The 24,457-nt window shown below is 40.0% G+C and overlaps 1 protein-coding gene across 1 annotated transcript; it reads left to right on the forward strand.

The window, feature by feature from the left end:
* The first annotated feature begins 4,100 nt into the window (after positions 1-4,100).
* Positions 4,101-18,618, forward strand: LOC148104103 (uncharacterized). Its single transcript, XM_087839261.1, has 11 exons — positions 4,101-4,125; positions 4,510-4,545; positions 5,116-5,398; positions 5,481-5,617; positions 5,762-6,056; positions 11,924-12,075; positions 12,163-12,454; positions 12,607-12,752; positions 13,007-13,253; positions 18,279-18,457; positions 18,554-18,618. The coding sequence occupies exons 1-11, from the start codon at positions 4,101-4,103 to the stop codon at positions 18,616-18,618; spliced, it is 1,857 nt and encodes a 618-aa protein (XP_087695387.1).
* The last annotated feature ends 5,839 nt before the right edge of the window (positions 18,619-24,457 follow it).

Below are 24,457 nucleotides of genomic sequence, written 5' to 3' on the forward strand. Positions count from 1 at the left end.
TTTTTGTTTCCTGTTCTCGTGCTGTCCTACCATGGGAGCACAGCATGAGTGGAGGTCTCTTTTTTTCCTCTTGTACCTTCCAGTTGTGTGTACATTTCAGTGTTTTTCTGTAACGCTACCGATCTCCGACTTGTAACCCCATGTAATGTTTGTGTTATGTGTGTAAGGTCGGGGGGGTCCCATTTCACTGCAGGTCAACCTGTATGTGACAAATAAAGCTTTCATTCAAATGATTAAATCACATGATTGACCCTCTGCTGCGGAAATAGTGATGTAGATGTTAGCACAGTGCATCTGTATGCATACTTTCTCACAGCGACCTTTGCATTGTAAGCAATACAAGGTCATGACTAACACACCGCTGGTAAATTCGCACAGACACAGAAAGTGTCAATTAAAAGGTGAAGTTGGCATGGCCCAAAAGCTCTTGCAAACCTAGGATTTTGCTGTCACCTTTCTGCTCCTGCAAAAAAAACATACATACATACATCCACCCTTTTGTCACGTCTGGGTGGAGGTAGGTGCAATCTTGCGTATTGGTATCAAGTCAGTCAAGCCAGTCAAGCTTTTGTCAGTCCAGTCAGTTCCCCATTTTTTTTATTGCTGATAGTGGAATCTCTCATGTCGCATTGAGTTTCTACTGCCAGCAATTTGACGTAATTTCAAAAAAGAAAAAGAAGAATTTAGACTGGATTACTTTGCTGAATCCTTTAAAACACTCACTATCTGATTACGTTCCAAATAAGTGGCTTTCTCCAGAGCCCATTGTACTGTGGAGAAGTTTAGTTTACGATCGTTCCCGACAAAATGTTTTGTAGCGCTTTCAGTTCCAATCGTGCCGGCCTGCTCAAAGAAGAGAGATTACCAAACAAAACTCTCAGTGCACTGTGAAAGTGAAAAACAAAAAGGTCAAGGGAAGTCATGAAGCATGCTCTTCATCTTAGGTGGGTAAATCAAAACTAATTGTTAGGTTCACCTTGGTATCAGAAGAAAATGCATCAGCCAGATTAATCTCAAAAACATTAATCCATCAGCCACACACACACACACCACACAACCCTAATGTCCTATAAGATATTGAGTTTCTTCCCATGTAACCAGGTGCTAATCCACTAGTTTACATATCACTTCTCATTCCACTAAGCGAACTGGACAAGATAGGAAAACAGAATCACATGCTTAAGATGCTGTCTGGTCTTCATGAGCTTCATTGCGTGTGCGCGCGTGTGTGTGTCTGTTAGTAGGATTAATGCATTTTCTTGTTTGTGTGTGTGCTTTTGTGTAATCCGATTTTGTGGTGTTCCAAGACACTTTCTCAATTTTCCACTTAAACAGTCAGTTTTTCCTCCCCAGGTTCCTTATCCCATTTTGATTTCCCACACTAAACAACAGCGTCCCTGCATGTGTCGTCCTCCTCCTTTCGCTGTGGTCTCCTCTCCCCCTTGCAGCAGTTAGTTGCAGTAAGTTCTCTTCAGCTTTGTGTTGTGTATTACCACTGTCTCTTCCCATTTCACTCCAAACATGGCAAATGTCAAACTCAGACAGTCTTCTCAAAGGTCCGTTCACATTCAGTGAAGTTGCAGCTTGTTGGAAATGCATTTCCATCAATCCAGCCATGATGATGGAGTTTTCTTCTTGCTGATGCTGTTTGCACATGCTGCTGCTGCTGGACCTATCACTGCTCAGGACACTGCTGTTGTCTCTTGACCTGCCATGTTGTTGCTTTTGGAACTGTGTTTCTTGTCTTCAGGGAGAAGTTAATGTCCTTGGAGCTTGCTTTTCAGGATGAGGAACACATGGAAGTGAAGCTGCAAGACAATTCAGCCAAAACTCGGCCTGGGTGTTTCTAATAATGTTAACCTATAATTTTCTTCTGAGTGCTGCCAGTGGAGATTGATCCAGGTCTGTTTCCCCACCTGCAACTGGCAGACTGAGACATTTTGATCATTCTCATCATTGCTTAAACAACACATCATCCCTCTTTGGTTTTGAATTATCCTTTCTTAAAAACCCAGAAAGTGAGATTGTAGTTGTTCTAGGCTGAGAAACACAAAAACCTCTTACTATTACTACTATATTTTCATCAACAACACTCCTATTCTCTTTTAACCTGCAATACCACCTTCTCCCACTAGTTGGAGACAATTCTTCTCACACACATTTCTACACTCCACTCTTTTTTTCTTTTCTTTTTCCTTTTGTTTTTGTTTTCCTCGTCCCCCCCCCCCCCCCCCATTGTTTTTACAGTTTAACACCCACAAACTAACCTATTAACTCACTTGTTCAACATTTCCGTTCATTTCTCTCCAGCTGCTCTTCTAACTTTCAACTGGCTCGTGCTGAGTGAACCCTTTGTCACACAACCATTCTACCTTCTCTGCAATCTCGCACTACCCATCTCACTTTTACCCATAGTTCTTACCATACAGTCACATATTGAGTTCTGTCCCTGGCCGCCCGATGGCTTTACTGGATCCAGCTTCCCTTTACATTCAGAGCGTCCTCCGCAATGGCCTTCTTCCCTTCTTGGCAGAAAAGTGCTAAAATACCGTCAATCTGGTATTTATTATTTATTTATGGTGCTTTACGCTGCACCATAAATAAATAAGCATACGAATCGCAACCCTGTCTGTGTTGATCCTTGGGTCCTGTGCTACGTCTGCGCTATCAACTCCATGTCATGTCACAGTTATCCCCTTGAACCTTCCCACATTTTGTCACATTACAGCCACAAACATGAATCAATTTTATTGGAATTCCACGTGAAAGACCAACACAAAGTGGTGTACACGTGAGAAGTGGAATGAAAATCATACATGATTCCAAACATTTTTTACAAATAAATAACTGCAAAGTGGGGATATCTGCGGTTCTGAACTGTAGTAAAGGGACCTCTGGCTAATACGGCGGGTTCTGTGTCGGGCTTGTAGTCGAAAACTAGCTTTACTTTGTTGTCTGGGTCAACTTTGCTAACGAGAGACAGAGAGAGGCGTTGAAAGACTGCTCCAAGGAATTCATTGTTTTGGAGAAAAACACGAACACAGTGTACAGTCGAGTCTTAATAGCTTACTTACATCTGGGCTCGTCAGGCACTCTTCTTGGCTGCAGTGGTTATTGTTATATTTATGCTTCCAGCTCCCGTTTCTGCTCGTTGACAACTCGTACTTTTCCACTCTGACATATGAAACAGGAAAAGACTGTCGTGTAATCCATTTATTTCAGCAAAGTAACTGTATTCTGAACACCACCTTTTTAAACGGTAACTGTAACGGAATACAGTTACTCATATTTTGTATCTTAAATACGTAACGGCGGTACATGTATTCCGTTACTCCCCAACACTGTCCATAATTAACCCAATTAACCTGACTGAAACTGCTTCAGGTAATATTTAAGTTATGACATGATCAGATGAGTGTGAAACACAGAGAGACGACACAAAAGATAGGTGAACTGCACATAAATGACTGAGCGAACAGGGCACACAAACATGAGGACGAGACGATGATGTGACCCGAAGCAGAAACAAACTGAGGGCTTAAATAGACAGGATAATGGAAGAAAAGGAAACAGGTGGGAAGACGGCTGGACTAAACCTAACTAATGAAGCAGAGGAAGTAAAACTAAACATAATGCACACAGGACAAAAAAGACTATCACAATAAAACAGGAAAAGACACAGAAAAACAAAACAATGACAAAAAGTCTAAAGTCAGAACACTGGGTCAACAATCCAGGTACCATGACAAATTGATTCAACAGTCATTAAAGTTCTTGTACTTAATGACACTTGTCATCTTGGCTAATACTGAAAACACATAAGGGGTGTTACCATGCAAAATGTTTTTCAGAAAAGTGCAAAGTTATTTGTTTGGAAAATGCAAATATCCACTTGGATGTCTTGTCGTTTATGCAAACCCTCACTAGTGCTGCTGGAATGTTCAGACTAAACAAACTAGTACAGCGTGGTATTAGAAGTACTCTGAAGAAACTGCAGAGGAAGTAAGCCGATCTACAAGTCAGCAGGAATATACCAGTAACTAGCGTCATTTCTTTAATGTGGTAATTGATGTCAGAATTTTTTACTAGACAAAAGTGGAATGGATTATATTTGGATCTTCACTGGTAAGCCAAATTGTCTTCAACTAAATGTATTACTTATAAATAATCAGTACCAGATATTTTGTACTTTTTCATCTTTAAAACAAAACCCAGATCAAATACCACAGCTATGTTGTGAAAACAGACAATTAACAGACTTCCTCCTCCTTTAATCATATCCTGGCTTACACAGAGAAAACGAGGAAACACACATTGGACTGTATTAAATGTATTAGAAGCAGTGATGGGGAAGAGCTGACTCATGCTCATGCAGATCAGTCAGTCAACAAAAATAACAGTGAGATAAATAATGCTAAAAGACTCGCTCGAATATGTACTTCTTTAAATAATAGTTGATGTTCATTTCACCGTCTATATGATTTGTAGAATCACTGCATATGTTTACAGGAACTTTCTTCATGATGACAACTGCAGCATTTCCAGGTAAAGATTTTTTTTCCCCTCTTTTGAAAACAATCTTTTTTGTTTAAATAATAGTTACTCATTTTAATTATTACAAAACCTCCATTACTTAGCACTGAATCAAAATGCTATCCCGTCTTCAGTCAGTGTTAATTTGTGATTTGGGGAGAGGCAAAAGTAATTTGACTGCTTGCTTTAAATACCCAAAACAGGATGTATCCCTGGGTGCGTAATATACTGGAATTCTTCCTGACCTTTACGTTTAACATGCTCTGTTCCCTGCTGCTCATTTACCATGTTAATGGTAAACATGGTAAATGCTGGAATGTAGACCTAGAAATAGTGTATTGGTGCTCCAGTGATAACCAGTAGAGTGGAATTGAAAAATGTATGCTGCTGAAATCTGGATCAGAAATGTAAATAAAAAAAAAAGTGACCCTGATATAGATCCATATAACATAATCAATAATAATGGTATGGGGTCATCTCGCACATTTGCGGTGCACAAATAAGTGAATGAATCTTGAGTAACCCCAAGCCCCCAGTGCCATCTATGAATTTTGACTAATTATGTCTGTTTTTCCCATTGAGGTTATCTTCTTCATAACCTGGCACTAAAGAAGACAGCTGTGCAGTCTTCAAACGGAGACAACATCGGATTTGCTTTCAAGGCCGTCGATGGCAATAGAGATGAGAAATGGTCCTGCACACTTACTTTACCACAGTCTGATCCGTGGTGGAGGGTAGACCTGGCAAGAGTGTATACAATTGGTGCTGTTGTGATAACCAATATAGCAGGATTTGAAAACAGGTTGAATGGTGCAGAAATCTGGATTGGAAACTCAGCAAACTTCAGTGACCCTGAGCGTGTGAGGTGAAACAGCGTGATACAGACTAACATTATAAATTTGCAGTCAGTTATAGTTCCATCAATTTCTTTTCTTGTTCATACACAGGTGTGCGGTCATCTCTCACATTCCCAGCGGACAGACGTTTTACTTCCCATGTAGCTCTATTGAGGGACGCTATGTCACTGTGTTTCTCCCAGGAAGCGGGAAGGTCCTAAATCTCTGCGAGGTTGAAGTGTACTATGGTAATCACATTTTTATTCTGAAGCTGATACAGAAGCCTGGTAGTTCACAGACTCCCCGGCCATGTTGACAGCCAAATGCGATCTTTAAAATCACCACACAGGGCACCTTTTAGAGAAACTGACTCATTCTGGTTTTCCTTCAAGGATACCCATTACCCAATGTGGCACTGAAAGGAGAAGCTACCCAGTCATCTACACTCTCCTTTGCCACTGCGTCCAAAGCCATCGATGGCAGACGGAACTCGTTCTATAGCAATGGGTTCTGTAGCCACACGGCTGAAGAGGAGACCAACCCCTGGTGGAGGGTGGACCTGCAGCGAAGCTTTACAATCACTGCTGTAAAAGTCACCAACAGAGGAGACTGCTGTGCTGAAAGACTGGATGGAGCTGAGATCAGAATAGGAAACTCACTGGAGAACAATGGAAACAATAATCCCAGGTAATGATTAGAAGTTAGTTAATTTTAGAATAATTAGAACAGCAATATGTTAAAGTTTACAAGATATATACTATGTGCAGCATGATAACTAACATACTGAGGGCTAATTTTAAACCCCTGCTAAAATTAACAGTCTCCAGTTTATGGTAGTTTCATTTTAATGACAGTGGACAAAATATCCATAAAAAACCTATTATATAAAAGTTACAAATTGTTTTGGTATTTGATCCCCTACAAACCAGTCAGATTTCTGGCTTTCATAGATTGACTCAGTTCCTATTAGGCACAAATCAGTTAATCAGTTACAGATAAAACTGATCTTAGTTAAGTATAAAGCACACCTGTCCAGAAAATCAATTTTGTCCAGTCCAACCTTTCCACCACAATGGGCAAGAGCAAAGAGCTTTTAAAAGGGACAAGACTGCAAAAGGCTGGAAAGAGCTACAGGAGCATCAGCAATAAGCTTGTCGAGAACACCAGACATACGGCCAAATCAACAAACTAGTAATTGTCCGAGCCAGTCTCCAGATAGAAAATCTGTGGAAGGAGCTAAGGCTTTGAGTTGATGTAAAACTAAACCTAAGAAACCTAAAAATCAACTCCTGACATGCTAAAGTTCCTCTTTAGCAGGAACTTGAGGAAAATTGAAACCACCCTGACCTCTGTTGTTTACGCTTCACTGCTGATCGCTTGTAGATGGCACAGTCTTGCTCTGCAAACCACCTAGTTGGGCTGGAGCTTGGCACTCTCATTGAAGCTCTCATTGAAGGAGGACACTTTTTCACCTTTCACTCTTACTTTGTGTTCCAACATAGTTGTAGGTGATAAGGACAGAGCACATCCTACACCCTTGTTGTCTTCCTCAGTGTTAGTGTGGAGATCTTTTTACTTATTTGGGTAATCACTGTAAATAACCCAAAGAACACATGTCAGGGAATGGAATGTCGCCATGGCAACAGATGAAGATACTGGATATCCTAAAGGCTGCTGGTACCAGCCTTGATGTGGGTTTGGAGGGTTTTGCTTGTTCATCTGGAGGTTTCTCAGACAGTTGTCACTCACTGGAGCAGCAGAGGATTTTAGTGTTTTAACGTCTGTTTCAGCTGATCTAAGCAGTTATCAGTACCATCACTGCCATTCGGGACCCCCTCAGTGCAGCAGATCTCGCTTTTGCAGTCTGCGTCAGCCACTTCCTCCTTCAATACCTTGCCTGAATTGATTCCCTAGATGTGCTCCTGTGTAACAGAATCCCAGCTGCTGCTGCTCTCCTCTCTCTGTGCAGTTAGTCTGTGTGGTGAGGGATGGGTCCTGCATGCTCTCCTGGTTCTGTGGAGAATGCAGGGTCCTCCTTTTGCCTTATCCTCAAACTGAGGTGCTCCCATTTCTCCTGAGAGGGTTTGCATCCGTCATGCAACCAATCCAACTTATCTGCTGGGTCAAAACTGCCCCCAGCCCACTATTCCAGGTGCTAGTGTGCAGAAACGGGAGGGAAAAATTAGGCATTATTTTTTAATTAATTAATTAATTAGGCAAAATTAGCATTATACAGCAGTTGTTTTGTTTGCTCTCAATTTTAACAGCCCTATTAAAGATTAATATCAGTCTGTACATTCTCCAGATAGCTTTTCTTCAAATTCTTTAATTCTCACTCACTTTTGCAACTTTGTACTTTTGTGTTACTCGCAGCAACAACTCCACCTCATTGTTAGTTCCTTTAAAAAACTCAGTGCTTTTCCTCAACATTTTGTCCATAATTAACCTAATTAACCTGCATTACTGTAATCCGATTGTTTTTTTTTTTAAAGTAAGGAGTAAAGTAAGGGATTACTATTGCAAAAAAGGTAATTAGATTACTGTCGCTTTCCTGTAAGCATGCTGCGTTACTGCATTACTAAACTGTGATTTTGTTAGTGAGAGTATCTCACAACAATGATGTAAGCGCGTGTGATGTCCCTGGCATCAGCCTGCAGATCAACAATGGATGACATGGAGTGCAGGAGGGAGTACAACCATGTAGCGTTTAGAGTGTAGAAGTACTGACCTTACTTTGAGTTCTAAACTGGTGAAAATAAAGTGACAGGACTTAGTGCCGCTGAGTCTTTGATTTTATTTATTTTCTGCTGTTATTTTACTTGCATCTATTTGAAGGAGTGAGTGTACACACTGTTATAGACAGTGTTGTTGTTAATGTATGTTTGGGGGCGTTGCACCCCGGAACCTTCAGAGGTTTTTCAGGGTTTTCCCTGCCGGAATGTTACGTGAGAAACAGTTTCCTGTATGTGTTGCGACTAGCTGTGGTTGTTTCTGAAAGTGATCAGTAAACGTCCTAAAATTGGCACTTGAGTTTCCGAACATTTTTATCCTGAGGTTATAACACACACTAAAAAAAAGATTTTATATGCTAGAATATGCAGAAAATAGGTTTAGATGTTAAACAAATTTCTTCAAGTCAAAGACAGTTGCATATAGTTTATTTTTTTCTTGATGCATAAAATCAAAAGATTAAAACTAACAAAACAAGTTTGATCAATTTTATATGATGAATTATGCAGAAAAATAGAATTGGGCTGAAAGGTCTATTGCTTCATTATGTATTCAGGTTGTGCATCATGTTTTTAAAAAGTAACTAAGCAACTAAGTAATAAATAATAATAACTACGGGGCGATCGTGGCTCAAGAGTTGGCAGTTCGTCTTGTGATTGGAAGGTTGCCAATTCGAGCCCCGGCTCAGACAGTCTCGGTCGTTGTGTCCTTGGGCAAGACACTTCACCTACAGCCTACTGGTGATGGCCAGAGGGGCCGATGGCGTGATATGGCAGCCTCGCTTCTGTCAGTCTGCCCCAGGGCAGCTGTGGCTACAACTGTAGCTGCCTCCACCAGTGTGTGACTGTGAGAGTGAATGAATAGTGGAATTGGAAAGCGCTTTGAGGGTCTTGAAAAGCGCTATATAAATGCAATCCATTATTATTATTATTATTATTATAAAGTAACTAATTACTTTTAAAAATAATTAATCAGTAAAGTAACTGGATTACCTTTTTAGAGAAGTTATCATTAATTAGTAACTAATTACTTTTTTCAAGTAACTTGACCAACACTGGTCACAACTCACTCAGTAGAGCAGGGGTGGGCAACTCCAGGCCTCGAGAGCTGGTGTCCTGCAGGTTTTAAATGTGTCCTTGATCCAACACAGCTGATTTAAATGGCTGAATTACCTCCTCAGCATGTCTGGAATTTCACCAGAGGCCTGGTAATGAACTAATCATTTGATTCAGGTGTGTTGACCCAGGGTTATAGCTACATCCTGCAGGACACCGGCCCTCGAGGCCTGGAGTTGTCCACCCCTGCAGCAGAGCCTGTCTTTCATCAATATGAACTTAAGGGTGCACCAAGTGACAATCGGTTTCTTTCACTTGGTCAAAGGCTGAGCATAGGGTGTCATCACGAGACTGCTCTAATGGAAAATCTTCTACTGACCAAATCACCGGAGCCAGTGGTGCCTCCTGAGAAAGCCCTGCCATCTCCTCCTCCCCAGAGGGGTCAGAATACCTTGAACCACAGCTGAGTGCAGAGCAAATGCTACATGCTACGAAAGGTTGTGAGCGCATCCTCATACACTGCCCTGTCAGTTGTCCTGGTTGCCTGCACTCCTGCTTCAGTGTTTGTGCAGCCCTCTGTGGGTCGGGTGCCGCCTTTAGGACCCGGGGAGGCAGATCAGAAAAAAAGTTTAGTGGGCAACAGCTGCAACTGGAAAGCCTTCAAGAACACCTCGGTTTAGAGTTAGGGGATTGTCACTGATAACAGAGGAGGGGCAGAGCCACAGTGACCCTGAGCAGCCTCTCCAACACCTGCGTCTGGTGTTTGGCCTGGTCCTGTAGTCTGTTTAATTGCTGTCTCTGTGCCAATGCCTGCTCCCTGTGCATAGCTGCCATCTCTGCTAGCATCTCCTGCCATATCTGTTAGCATCTGCACGGGCAATTGCACCGGCTAGGGAGGTAGCGCAGGTTGCAGGTCCGACATGATGACACTGGTTTCTGCACGACTTTGTTATCGCAGTCACGACTCTGGACACTTTGGTGTGATTTTTAATGGTCTTTACAAAGAACAGAGGATTTGTCTTGCGCCATTGTACAGTCCATGGCTGGAAAGCTTACCAGCTTACCTCTCTCCCGGCATCACTGAAAAGAGCGAGAGAATCATCACAATCTGAGGTGCAGCTGCCCTGCCAAGCTCTCTGGCACTACACCTCAAGCCTGCTACTCCTCCTGTGTAATGGAGCCACAGACCACACCTCTGCCACAACAGCATTTAATCTATTATTAGACTCAATTGCCTTCTTTCAAACTGTAAAAGAGCACTAGCCAGCACTTTAATCATGGTTTCCAGCATAGAGCATAGAAACTGAACATTTAACAGTATTTCCTGAAATTCTTTCGGGGCTGATTAATTTCTAATAACGTTTAAATTTTCAGCAATTGATTACACAACAGTGGGAAGTAGATTTAATCACAGTAGAGGTCTTTCTAAAAGTGCTGTAACTAAATGTAAGTATACTTGACTCACTATTGTCTTATTTGACACCTTGTGCCAACACAGAGCAGAGCAGCACTTATGCTACTTCAACAGAGGCCGATTATCTTGTTAATAACTTTACTTTTTCCACTCTGTGTGACCTTGGATACTGTAGCTCCTCTGAAAACGAGAGCCTCAAATCACAAGGACTTGAACCCTGGTATAATTCTCAAATTGCGCACCTTAAAGCAGATAACTCGTAAGCTGGACAGGAGGCACACACACACACACACACCCACACACACACACACACACACACACACACACACACACACACACACACACACACACACACACACACACACACACACACACACACACACACACACACACACACACACACACACACACACACACACACACACACACAAAAAGAAGATTGTTGATTTATGCATCTGTGTTTTTCCATTTTTTGTGTTCTAGGTGCTGAATGTTTGTTTTGGGATTTTTTTGTGTCTCACAGGTGCAACAGTTGGCAATACATAATGCATTTCTATTTGTTTCTATCCCCCCATCTCTATTTCGATCTTCTTTTTTCTCAAATTGCCTGTTTTGCCTTAGACATTGTCACACTGGTCTACAAATAATGTAATATCTGAAATAATACAAAAAGAAACAAATAAATAAACAGGTGAAAGATTCTCATGAACAAGAGGAACACATAGAAAATAGCATTACATTAGAATATTCAGTTACGTATAAATATGCTTCACTTTGTGTTTTATTCAGTTTATCTTTCTTCTATTAGATTTTATTATTCTCACATTTAAATTTAATCCATTTTAATCCAGTTATATAGACATACTTCTGTTTACTTTTTTGCTGTAAAATTCTGTTTTTGTCCATCACAATTTTCTCAATACAGCTACTTTGACTGAATCATACATTTTAAAGAGTAAGAGAAAAGAATAAAAATGATTCACTATTTACCAATATAAAATATAAATATATATAAAGCTCTGTTATAGCACTCTCTGTCATTTTAAACATAAAATGCTGGGTTTAAAAGCTGGGGGGACTTCAATGTCTTTCAATCCCACCTTTTTCAACAGTTAAATAAAAAACAAAGAAACTTTTCTGTGGAGGGAGCTGAAGCTTTGAGTTGCCCAGCAGAAGCTAAGAAACTGCAAGGAGGGGTTTGAAAACCTATAAGAACTAATAAGAACCCAGTGTGTTCATTTTGGCCATCAAGAATGAAGAGAGAAGAAGATTATTTTCTAGTCCTTGAGTCATGTTATTTCAACATGAGGCCCATAATACTAACATAATACTGCCCCCACACTCTCTGCTGTCAGGTGTGCTTCCATCTCACATATCAAAGCGGGTAAAACCTACACATACCGCTGTGATGGAGGCAGCATGGAGGGTCGCTTTGTGAACGTGTTTCTTCCTGGACAGAAGAAGACTCTCACCCTGTGTGAAGTGGAGGTGTATGCTGCCCCAGCAGGTAGAGCTGTAAGTGACTGGATTTAATCTATGGAAACACATCTGCCTGATACTGATTCGTACCTGTTTGTTCTTTTTAACACTTTAGTGGAGCCGCTTTCAAACGTGGCCTTAAGCAAGCCAACAGTACAGTCATCGACTTCGTCACCATATCTGTCTTCTAAAGCTGTTGATGGGTACAAAAATGGAAACCAGTATGGTGCAGGCTTTACCCACACTTTAGAACAAAAAAATCCCTGGTGGAGAGTAGACTTGTTAGCCGTGTATAAAGTCAGTGCTGTCACCATCATCAACAGACAGGACTGTTGTTCTGAAAGGATTCTTGGGGCAGAGATTCGGATCGGGGACTCACTGGATCAAAATGTAAATCAAAACCCGAGGTGAGACATGATTTCTGACTGGAACATTTCTCCATAATTTTTATTCATTTTTCCCCATTTAAACAACACATTGTTTGAATAGATATTAGCTTTTTTCCCTTTAGTAAGTAAAAGTGACACATTTCTCTTTGATGTTTCTACAACTCCATCAGGTGTGGCATGATCAAATCATTAGATGGTGCACCAACATACACATTCCAGTGTAATGAAATGGAAGGTCGCTACATCAATGTGATCATACCAGCACTTCTGAAAGTTCTGACGCTGTGTGAAGTGGAGGTGTTTGCTTCTCTGCCTGGTATAGCCCTTGTTTTCTAGTGGTATATGTGGAAGCTGCTTGTTTTTTTTCCTTTTTTATATGATTTCTCATATTTATCATTGTACAGTCAAGAAATTGAACTGACTTTCTAGCTTTCAGTGTTCGTGTTTTTTTTTTTTTTTTGGGGGGGGGGTTCGGAGCTGATTGCAACATTACAATTTAACCTGTTAAACTAAAATAAAAACAAACAGTCATAGATGAAACAAACAGAAACCTAACAAACTTCTCTCCAGCACCAGAACCTGTTACTCCTTCACCGACTCCTCCCACCCCTCCTCCGTCTGTGAGTTTGCAGCTTCGTGGCAGGAACGTGACGGTGGTGGGAGAGAGGCTCTGCTGGTCTGATGCTCTGATGTACTGTAGACGTTATTACTGGGACCTGCTCAGCCTTCACAGCCAACAGGAGCAAAGCGAGTTGGAGCAGCTGCTGGGCCTCGTTCCTTTCTCCCTCACAGACCACATCTGGCTGGGACTGCGCAGGTACTGATACAGAAGATACTAATACTTACTAACACACTAACACTACTTACTAACAGCTCAATGAATGAACAGGGTGGACACAGAGTCATCCAGGATTCAAAAGGTCATAGTTCAAGTTTTCTTATGCAAATTAAGAACGTGTGTGTGCGTGTTAATGAGATCAGAATAACATTTAGACAGGAGAAGTGGAGTCGAATGGTAACAAAGAGAGTGACGATTGTCAGTACTGAGTAGGACTGGACGATATGACCCAAAATTCATATCTCGATATTTTTTAGCTGGATGGCAATATAAGATATATATGTCGATATTTTTAAAGCCATAAAGTAAGAACAAGAAGAGAGTTCTTAGTCAAAGCTGTGTCCCAGATGTCACACAGGCACTTTCATTAACATACAGCATATATGTAAATGAAAAAAAAATACTCAAAAGTAAATTATGAGCATTTATTAAATAATAATGCTCCATAAATAAAAGAAAACAATGTTTTTGTGCATAACAAAAAGCTCACAATTGTGCAGTCAAAATGTAAACTAAAAGACGCTGAGCATAATAACAAAGAGACAGATTTCACAGCTGCTCTGTTCCCAACTTCTACTGCGTGACTGACAGCCTGGAGTTTGAAATCCTCTTCGTAACCACGTCTCTTAACAGCTGCCATTTATGGTCCTTATACACACACAATACGGTAATATTACGTTGAAGCACAGTACGTATCGCTCCGCGAGGCTCCTCGGTAGCCGTAATACTCCGACAATCCATCAAGCGGTGCAGCTCCGTAGCTTAGCAAAGTCATACCAAAACATTTTTTGACAGATTGCTGAGCGCCGTGTACCACATAAAATCGGTTCGCGGTCATCAAGCACAACCAGAATTCATACAAAAGGCGCGCTGTCAACTTTTGACAGAATGAACAGATTTTAGGCTGTGCAGCCCCTGTGGACTGCATGGTGTTAGCGTGGTTAGCTCGTTAACACATTGACGCTGTCCAGCCACACGCACGGGGCAATGCACAGTAACTAGTTAACGGAAATTTGCCGTGTCCATCTTGTCGCTGCCTGCAGGTGAAGCGATGGTGAGGAGGGGGAGTTGTGTTCAGTGAAGGAGGGGCAAGGCCGAGTAATGTTGCGTAAAGACAAAAGTGGACGAAAGAGAGGCAAACTTGTGGCTCCACAAGTATAATTATAACGTAACATAGACTATATCGATATAAAGGATATTGTCACATCTTATATCTCGTATAAAAACATATCGATTTTTAAAAAAAAAAAAAAAATGGATATATCGCCCAGCTCTAGTACTGAGGTATAATACAAACAGAAGGCAACTTTACATCAAAGATAGTTGCAAGCACCAAGGAATCCACTGGTAAATGGGAAGTATGAAGAGGCTGCTAGGACAGCTGCAATCATGCAAAACATTCAGACAGTAAGGTAAGTCATGAGAAGTCTGCTGAATGGGAAGATCAAGATTCAGGCAAGATTCAGGCAATCAACTCCTGTGCTTTGAGGGTCTTCAAATACCCTGCTGGGATAATAAGCAGGCCAAAAGATGAGGTAAAACCTACTTACATCAAGACAAGGAGCTCTTTACCAGGCATTATGTGTTCATCTTAGTCCAGCACCCTGAGACGCCGAGGACTAGTGAGTGTCAGAACCCCTGTCCAGGATGAAACAACAAACATCCATGAGTAAATCAGGAAGATGTCCACAACTGATCATGTAAGGCAGGGGTTCCCAATCCGAGTCCACGAGGGCCGGTGTCCCTGCAGGTTTCAGATCTCACCCTGGGTCAACACACCTGAATCACATGATTAGTTCATTACCAGGCCTCTGGAGAACTTCAAGACATGTTGAGAAGGTAATTTATCCATTTAAATCAGCTGTGATGGATCAAGGACACATCTAAAACCTGCAGGGACACCGGCCCTTGTGGACTGGGATTGGGGACCCCTGATGTAAGGGAACACTTAAGTCTGTAGAAACCTGAGAAGGAAGAGGAAAAAGAAAAGGAACCATCATGGAAGGACAGACCACTGTACAGTATGTATATAGTATGTTGTGATTAGGGATGGGTACCGGTATCCGGTGCCATGATGGCACCGGTTCTGACATAAATGGTAGTAACCAGACTGAAAAGCAGCGCACATTTCGGTGCTTTATTTCGGTGCTTTATTTCGGTGCTTTTTTTTCCTGAGCTGTGATACACTTTAGATTCTAGCCAATCATTTTACGTTTCCGAGGATAGTAGGCGGGTCCAGGTACGTACGTTCTTTTAGAGCAGAGCTACAGATTAAAAATGCCCAAGGCGAAGCGGTCAAAAGTATGGCTGTACTTCACAGCAAAATATGCAAACTCAGCAGCCTGCAACAAGTGCTTTAAATTCAAATTCAAATTCAAATTCAAATTTTTTATTTGTCACATACACAGTCATACACAGTACGATATGCAGTGAAATGCTTAGACAACTGCTCGTGACCTAAAGAAAAAAAGAAAAGGCTATGAATAAGATAGGAAATAAATATGAAAATTAAAAAGGGTAAATTTAACCAGGAAGGAATAAAATAAAATAAAATATAAAAATTAAGTTAAGAATGCGATAACTGTACAACACAAATTAGAATGAAGGGTAAATTTAACTGGGAAAGAATAAGATAAAATATATAAATTAAAGTTGAAAATAAAATAACTGTACAACAAAATACACCATATAGAAATATATAAGAATGTATGAAGAAATATAAATATAAATATATATATATATATATACACACAATAACAGCAGCTGTACAAGTATTAACTGGAAATGAGGAATATAATGTCCAGTGTTGTGCAATCCACATTATTTAGTGTCTTGTGCAGTGCAAATATGCTTCAAGTGGTTTAAGTGATGAAGTGTAAACAAAGTCCAGAATGTCCAGTGTGTGTGTAAGAACTATATGTGTGGGTCAGTACTGTGTGGTGGTGTGATTGAGAGACCGTATCGCCTGCGGGAAGAAGCTCCTCCTCAGTCTCTCTGTGTTGGTCTTCAGGGAGCGGAATCGCTTTCCTGACCTCAACAGAAAGAACAGTCCGTTGTTGGGATGGCTGAGGTCCTTCACGATCTTCCTGGCCTTGGTCCAGCACCGCCTGCTGTAGATTGAGTGCAGGTCAGGGAGCTCTGAGCGGGTGGTGCGCTCAGCTGAACGCACAACCCTCTGTAGAGCTCGTCTGTCCTGCATGGTGCTGTTCCCGAACCAGGTTAAGATGTTTCCCGTCAGAATGCTCTCTATGGTGCAGGAGTAAAAGTTCCTGAGCACCTTGGGGGGCAGTCGGAAGTCTCTCAAGCGTCTGAGGTGGTAGAGACGCTGTTGGGCCTTTTTCACCACGGTGTTGATGTGACAGGACCATGACAAGTCCTGCGTGATGTGAACTCCGAGGTATTTGAAGCTGTCCACTCTCTCCACTGGGCACTCGTTGATGATGGGGGTCTGGTAGTTCCTCTCCTGCTTAGTGCTGAAGTCCACTATCAACTCCTTTGTCTTACTGACGTTTAGAAGGAGGTTGTTCCTCTGGCACCAGTTCTCCAGATTCCTAATCTCCTTCAGGTAGGGCGTCTCGTTGTTGTCAGAGATCAGGCCCACCACGACGGTGTCGTCAGCAAACTTGATGATGGTGGTGGAGCTGGTAGTGGCCACACAGTCATATGTGTACAAGGAGTACAGCAGAGGGCTCAGAACACACCCCTGGGGGGCTCCAGTGCTGAGAGTGGTGGAGGCTGAGACATGTCCGCCCATCCTTACTGCCTGTGGTCTGCCAGTTAGGAAGTTGGAGATCCACTGACACATATGAGCTGAGTCCCAGATGCTCCAGCTTGGTGGTGAGTGTGGAGGGAATTATGGTATTAAATGCAGAGCTGTAGTCTATGAAGAGCATTTTAACATAATTCCCCCATAATTTAAGCTGATACTGTGATACTGTCAAAGGAGGTAACACCTCAAATCTGATGTAACACCTGGCGACGCATAGCGGGTTTTTTTTTTAAAAGCCGAGAAATGCGCCGTATTTGATAGCTTGCTGCGAGACCTCACACCGTGCACATCTACTGCGGGTGTGGTGCCTGTTATCGGACCCTTAGTTAGCAACGTCCCCCAAAAACCCGAAGAGGAGAGTCCTGGCCCGTAGCCCTGCCAGTGTAGCAGAAATGATGAAGGATGATGATGGCAGCAGCCGTTCTTCTCTGCGTGAGTAGCTTAATGTTGTTCATGTGTAATTTACGTTGAGTAGGCTCACCACGTTATTACATTAATGCATGTAAGGTGAACTAGCAAACATCATGATAGTTACATGAAGCTGTCTTCTTGTTTGATGGCAGATACCCCCTTCACCCTGGCCAAAAAGGCTAAAATGACCAAAGAAAAAGTGGAAAACAGTTAAACATGAGAGGTTTTTGGACAAAATTTGTGTTTTTTCCATTGTTTAAGCACTGCTTCCAGCCAAGAATGATACCATATATGCCCCATAGCTGCAGAAAAGGCTAACATTGTTATCTTTTTACAAAAAAACAGCTGAACATGAGAGGTTTTTGGACCAATTTTGTGTTCTCCATTCTTTAAGCACCGGTTTGAGCACCGTTTAAGCACCAGCACCGTTTCAAAAGTACCGGTTTGGCACCGGTATCGGATAAAACCTAAACAATACCAATCCCTAGTTGTGATAGAAGTAGCTATACCAAGTGATACCAGAAAGAAGGGTCATGGGAAGCTGGAGAAGTACCAAGGACTGAGAGTGAAGCTAGAGAAGATTTGAAGGGTAAAGACAACAGTGGTCCTCATGGTAACTCAGTTCTTGATGGACCAGCATTGGGGTCGTAGTGAATAGGGATGATGCTGAACTGGGTAAGAGGAAGAAAATGAATGAAGGATTGGAGTGATTTGAGGTTTTTGTTTATCCCATCATAAAGACCACATAACTTGAAAATGTGAAAAAGCAGTTAAAATCCATAGGCTACATAAATGGCAGTATTTTGATTCACTATGTCCAACAGATCCTTGAATAGAGATGACTGGTTCTGGATGTCCGGACACTCTATGAATTTCTCCAACTGGCCACAAGATTTTGTCCCTTACTATTACTCCAGCATGTGTGGAGCCATAAGCAATGGAGAGCACTTCATGTGGCAGGACCTGCACTGTGGGGAACACGTTAACTTCATCTGCCAATCAGGTCGGGCTGAGATGACGCTAATGCATGTGTGCACTGTTGTTCCTCAGAAAGTTTTGTGCTTCTGAGGACTAATTACTCTACCCTCTGTTCATTTAGGTGCTGGGGACAATGTGCAAAGAGTGGATTTTTACAGCACCAAGAAGGTCACAACTGTAAAGTAAAGTTCAACAATATATTGCATATCGGAATACTTTCAAGTTACTAATAGTTTTAATTTTCAATGTATCCAAATGTTTAACACAAATCTAATATATATATGTATATATATGTATGTGTGTATATGTATGTGTGTATATGTATGTATATGTATGTATATATATGTATGTATATATGTATGTATATATGTGTGTGTATATATATATATATATATATATATATATATATATATGTATATGTATATGTATATATATGTATATGTATATATATATATGTATATGTATATATATGTATATGTGTATATATATATATATATATGTATATATATTAGGGGTGCAACAATACTCGTATCAATATTGAACCGTTCGATACAGTGCTTTCGGTTCGGTACTCATATGTATTGAACAATACAAAATGTTTTATTTATTTTTTCAACTTTTCTTCTGACGATGCTGTCTGTGTTGAGCGCTCAGTGGATCTGTGTTCAACTACTCCGCCTAGGCTGCACTGTCGAGCGCAGATCCACTGAGCGCAGCGCAAGCTAGCGAAACAGAAGCTAAGCTCGTTGCAACATGGCAACTGCCTCAACGCTCCCCGAAATTGAACCTCCCCCACCCTCATTGTGTGGATGCTTTAAGGCATCCACACTATTGAGTTCCTGTTTCTCTTTATTCTTTATTGTGTGGATGCTTTAAGGCATCCACACTATTGAGTTCCTGTTTCTCTTTATTCTTTATTATTATTATTATTGTGTGGATGCTTTAAGGCATCCACACTATTGTTTTCCTGTTTCTCTTTATTCTTTATTATTATTATTCTTGGGACTTCCGTACGTTTTTCACCGTTGAACTACTTCCACAATTTTTGTGCTATTTTCACCATTCAAATTTTAAACTATTCTGCTATTTCTGCTAATGTGTGCTATATCTTTTGGTATTTTTCACTATTATACTTTTTAAAATATTAAGCTTTTTTCCTTTAATTTGTCCCATTGAAATGAATGGGAAACTTCCGCAATTCTGCTAAAATTTGCTTGTTTTTCAAACTTAACTACTTCCTTATATTTTCACTTAGAACAACCATTCAAACTTTAAAATGTTCTCAAATTATTGGGCTATTCAGGTATAAATCAGCTTTTTCAAATCTTTTACCGTTTTATTTTTATCCCTCTTAAAGTTTTGAGTTGCAAAATTGTGATTTTTCACAAAATACACGCGTTGTTATGGTTGCTATGCACTTGGTTCTAAGTGAGACACTGTAGGTTTCGCAGTCTTCTCTTCATGTCCGAACAACTTCTTGCTACTTGCTCAATTTTCACTCAACTTCCACAAATTATACATCAAAACGTAGGTATTTTTTCTGGCTTTCAGAAAATGTCACTATCATTGTTGTGGAATTTATAGAATTTTGGCAAATCTCCTCAGACCAACACAAAGTCTGAAAACTCTCCATAGAAAGTCAATGGAGAGTTTGTTCAAAATCACCGCTTGATTTCTGTAATGAGAGGCATATTCGACTCGTCATATCTCCTTAATGAAGCGACGTTAAGACATGAGGCTTGTCCCGATATATCTTCAGACACTCCTGACGCTCACAAATCAAGAATTTTTTTCTCACCTATTACCATTTGACCATGAATTACGTTTGTTTGAGGGTAGGAAATTCGTCCTTCGCTCAGATTTCTTCAGCTTTCAAACTCTGGAAATGAACCACTTTTTTCTCTCGTCATATCTTTTTGATAGATTTCCACAGAGACCTGAAAATTTCCATGCCTGTTCACCAAGGCCTGCTGTCTCTTACGGTGAAAGAATGATATCGATACTCCAAATAGATTTAGAGTTAGAAAGCGTTGTTTGAGGGCAAGTCAAGGCAGTTTTCGCTTCGCCTCTACTCAGTTATGGTGCATTACAAGTCAAATATCTTTAATAATTCATATTTTAATGATAAATTGTCAACACTTGAAGATTCACCCATCTCTTCTGAACAAAACGGTGTAAGAATGACCATTCTAGCCCCTACGGTTAGGAAATTATGGCCATTTGTTTGGAGGGTAGTCGTCACTATGAGAAATAGACTGCAAAAATCCTGTCTCTCTGCTGTGTGTGTAAAAACTGCTGCACCTGTTTTGGCGGGAAAATGTACACAGCATCTCTGATTGGTTGATTCAAATCCAGCAGCTCCCAGGCTGCTTGACTGATCTTATAAAGTTGCTTCTCTCTCCCTCCTTCTGTGTGTGTTATAGTATTTCTAAATTATAGTATTTCTGCTTTTTATAGTATTTCTGCTAAATTATAGTATTTCTGCTTTTTATAGTATTTCTGCTAAATTATAGTATTTCTGCTTTTTATAGTATTTCTGCTTAATATAGTGTTTGTGCTTAATACAGTATTTCTGCTTTTTATAGTATTTCTGCTTTTTATATTATTTCTGCTAAATAATAGTATTTCTGCTTTTTATAGTATTTCTGCTAAATTATAGTATTTCTGCTTTTTATAGTATTTCTGCTTTTTATAGTATTTGTGATAAAACATAGTATTTCTACTAAATGTAGTATTTATGCTTAATCATACTATTTCTATATATTACTGCCAGGTCCCCAGGCAGCCAATCCTCTGTGAGGCCTGAGACATTCAAATTTACAAATCAGAGCCTGCGCGGCTTCCCAGCCAGCCAATTATATCTGAGGGCTCAGGCATTCAAATTTGCATATTGGGGCCTGCACGGCTTCCCAGCCAGCCAATCATATCTGAGGTGTGCCGTTTCTTCTCTCGTCATATCTCAGCGACGGTTGTACAAAGAGCAATAAAAATCGCAGTCAAAGTACACCAAAGTCCGCTGATTCACCCAGTACAAGAATTATGCTTCTAGTCCACCTAGTTTTTGAGTTACACAATGTTTTGTAACTCCAAAAAACGGCGTTTTTCGCCTCTCACCGCGATCTAATTCTGACTGCTCATGACCCTGTTTTCCAGGCGCCCGCTCTCTTCCCCAGTGGCGCAGTTGGTAGTGACATGGGTCTGTAAGCCAAAGGTCGTGGGTTCAATCCCACCTTGGTCAACATTTTTTTTTCCCTACAAATTAATATACTAGCACAGACCAGTAATTCATATTCATCATTTATTATTTTCTGCAAACTTTTATCATTTTACCAGCTTTTCTAATATGGACCTCACATTCTTGTTAACACTCCATGGCACAAATACTGTTCCCTTTAGGCTCTGTGTATGTTTGTGTGTATCAATATCGTTCCCATTTTAAAGTATTAGTCCTCCATAATTGTATTTCTGTTAAATCAAAGTACTTTTACTACATCTTAGTACTTCTGCTCAATCATAGTATTTCTGCTAAATCATAGTATTTTTGCCAAATCATGGTTTTTGTGCCAAATCATAACATTTGTTTTATGTTATAGTATTACTACTAAGTGGAGGAATTTCTGTCATGTTACAGTATATGTGCTGATTACAGTATTTCTGCTAAATCATACTATTTCTACTATATTATATTTTTCTTTCTAAATATAGCATTTTCTGCTATATAATTGTATTTCTGCTATGTTATAATATTTGTGCTAAACCAGAGTATTCGTGCTGAAACATAGCATTTCTGCCAAATGATAGTATTTCTGTCAAATTATAGTATTTGTGCTAAAACATAGTTTGAATTTAAAATTACAATATTCATAGTTCATCACAGTGTCTCTGGTAAATCATAGTATTTCTGCTATGTTGTACTATTTTTCTAAATCATAGTGTTTCTGTAATGTTTAAGTATTTTTGGCTAAATATATTCTTTCTGTTATCTTATACTATTTCTCCTAAATTCTTGTATATTTGAGAAGTTATCATGTTTCTGGTAAGTTACAATATTTCTGCCAAGTTCTGCTATGCTATTGTATTTCTGCCAAGTATTATGTTTCCTCTAAGATATTGCAGTTCTGCTAAGTTATAACTTTTTAGCAAAGTTCCTTTGCTTCTGCAAAGTTTTTACAATTTCTGCAACTTTTCAGCTTTTTCAGCTAGTTTTTGCAGACAGCTTCAGCTTTAAAGCATCCACACTGCATTTTCGCAGGAAATGCAAATTTTTCTAGTTGTGTGGATGCCCTCAAAGGCATCCACACTATTGAGTTCCTGTTTCTCTTTATTGTGTGGATGCTTTAAGGCATCCACACTATTGTTTTCCTGTTTCTCTTTATTCTTTATTATTGTGTGGATGCTTTAAGGCATCCACACTATTGAGATCCTGTTTCTCTTTATTCTTTATTATTATTATTATTATTATTATTCTAGTTGCCACTTTTTTTCCCGTTTTTTGGCACTTAACTACTTCCACAATTTTCAGCCGATTTTCACCATTCAAATTTTAAACTATTCTGCTATTTCTGCTAATGATCGCTATGACTTTTGCTATTTTTTGCTATTATACTTTTTAAAATATTAAGCTTTTTTCCTTTAATTTGTCCCATTGAAATGAATGGAAAACTTCCAAAATTCTGCCAAAACTTGCTTCTTTTTGAAACTTAACTACTTCCTCATACTTTCACCTAGAACAACCATTCAAACTTTAAAATGTTCACAATTTATTGCGCTATTCATGTATGATTCAACTTTTTCATATCTGTTACCATTTTCATCTTATCCCTCTTCAAGTTTATAGTTTCATCTTTGTGATTTTTCACAAAATACATGGGTTGTTATGGTTGCTATGCTGTTGGTTCTAAGTGAGCCACTTTAAGTTTCGCAGTCTTCTCTTCATGTCCGAACAACTTCTTGCTACTTGCTCAATTTTCACTCAACTTCCACAAATTATACATCAAAACGTAGGTATTTTTGCTGGCTTTCAGAAAATGTCACTATCATTGTTGTGGGATTTATAGAATTTTGGCAAATCTCCTCAGACCAACAGAAAGTCTCAAAACTCTCCATAGAAAGTCAATGGAGAGTTTGTTCAAAATCACCGCTTGATTTCTGTAATGAGAGGCATATTCGAATCGTCATATCTCCTTAACGGAGCGAAGTTAAGACATGAGGCTTGTCCCGATATATCTTCAGACACTCCTGACGCTCACAATTCAAGAATTATTTTCTCACCTATTACCATTTGGCCATGAATTACGTTTGTTTGAGGGTAGGAAATTCGTGCTTCTCTCAGATTTCTTCAGCTTTCAAACTCTGGAAATGAACCACTTTTTTCTCTCGTCATATCTTTTTAATGGATTTCCACAAAGATCTGAAAATTTCCATGACTGTTCACTAAAGCCTGCTGTCTCTTACAGTGAAAGAATTTCATCGATACTCCAAATAGATTTAGAGTTACAAAGCGTTGTTTGAGGGCAAGTCAAGGCAGTTTTTGGTTCACCTCTACTCAGTTATGGTGCATTACAAGTCAAATATCTTTAATAATTCATATTTTAATGATCAATTGTCAACACTTGAAGATTCCCCCATCTCTTGTGAACAAAACGGTGTAAGAATGACCGTTCTAGCCCCTACGGTTAGGAAATTATGGCCATTTGTTTGGAGGGTAGTCCTCACTATGAGAAATAGACTGCAAAAATCCTGTCTCTGTGCTGCCTGTGTAAAACCGGGTGCACCTGTTTTGGCGGGAAAAAGTACACAGCCTCTCTGATTGGTGGATTCAAATTCAGCAGCTCCCAGGCTGCATGAATGACCTACAAAGTTGCTTCTCTCTCCCTCTGTGTGTGTGTGTGTGTATTTCTGCTTTTTATATTATTTCTGCTTAATATAGTACTTCTGCTGAATCATAGTATTTCTGCTTTTTATAATATTTCTGCTAAATTATAGTATTTCTGCTTAATATAGTATTTCTGCTAAATTATAGTAT

The sequence above is a fragment of the Neolamprologus brichardi genome, chromosome 3 (assembly GCF_056152115.1).
Source record: "Neolamprologus brichardi isolate AB-2024 chromosome 3, ASM5615211v1, whole genome shotgun sequence".
In the NCBI taxonomy this organism is placed as follows: domain Eukaryota; kingdom Metazoa; phylum Chordata; class Actinopteri; order Cichliformes; family Cichlidae; genus Neolamprologus; species Neolamprologus brichardi.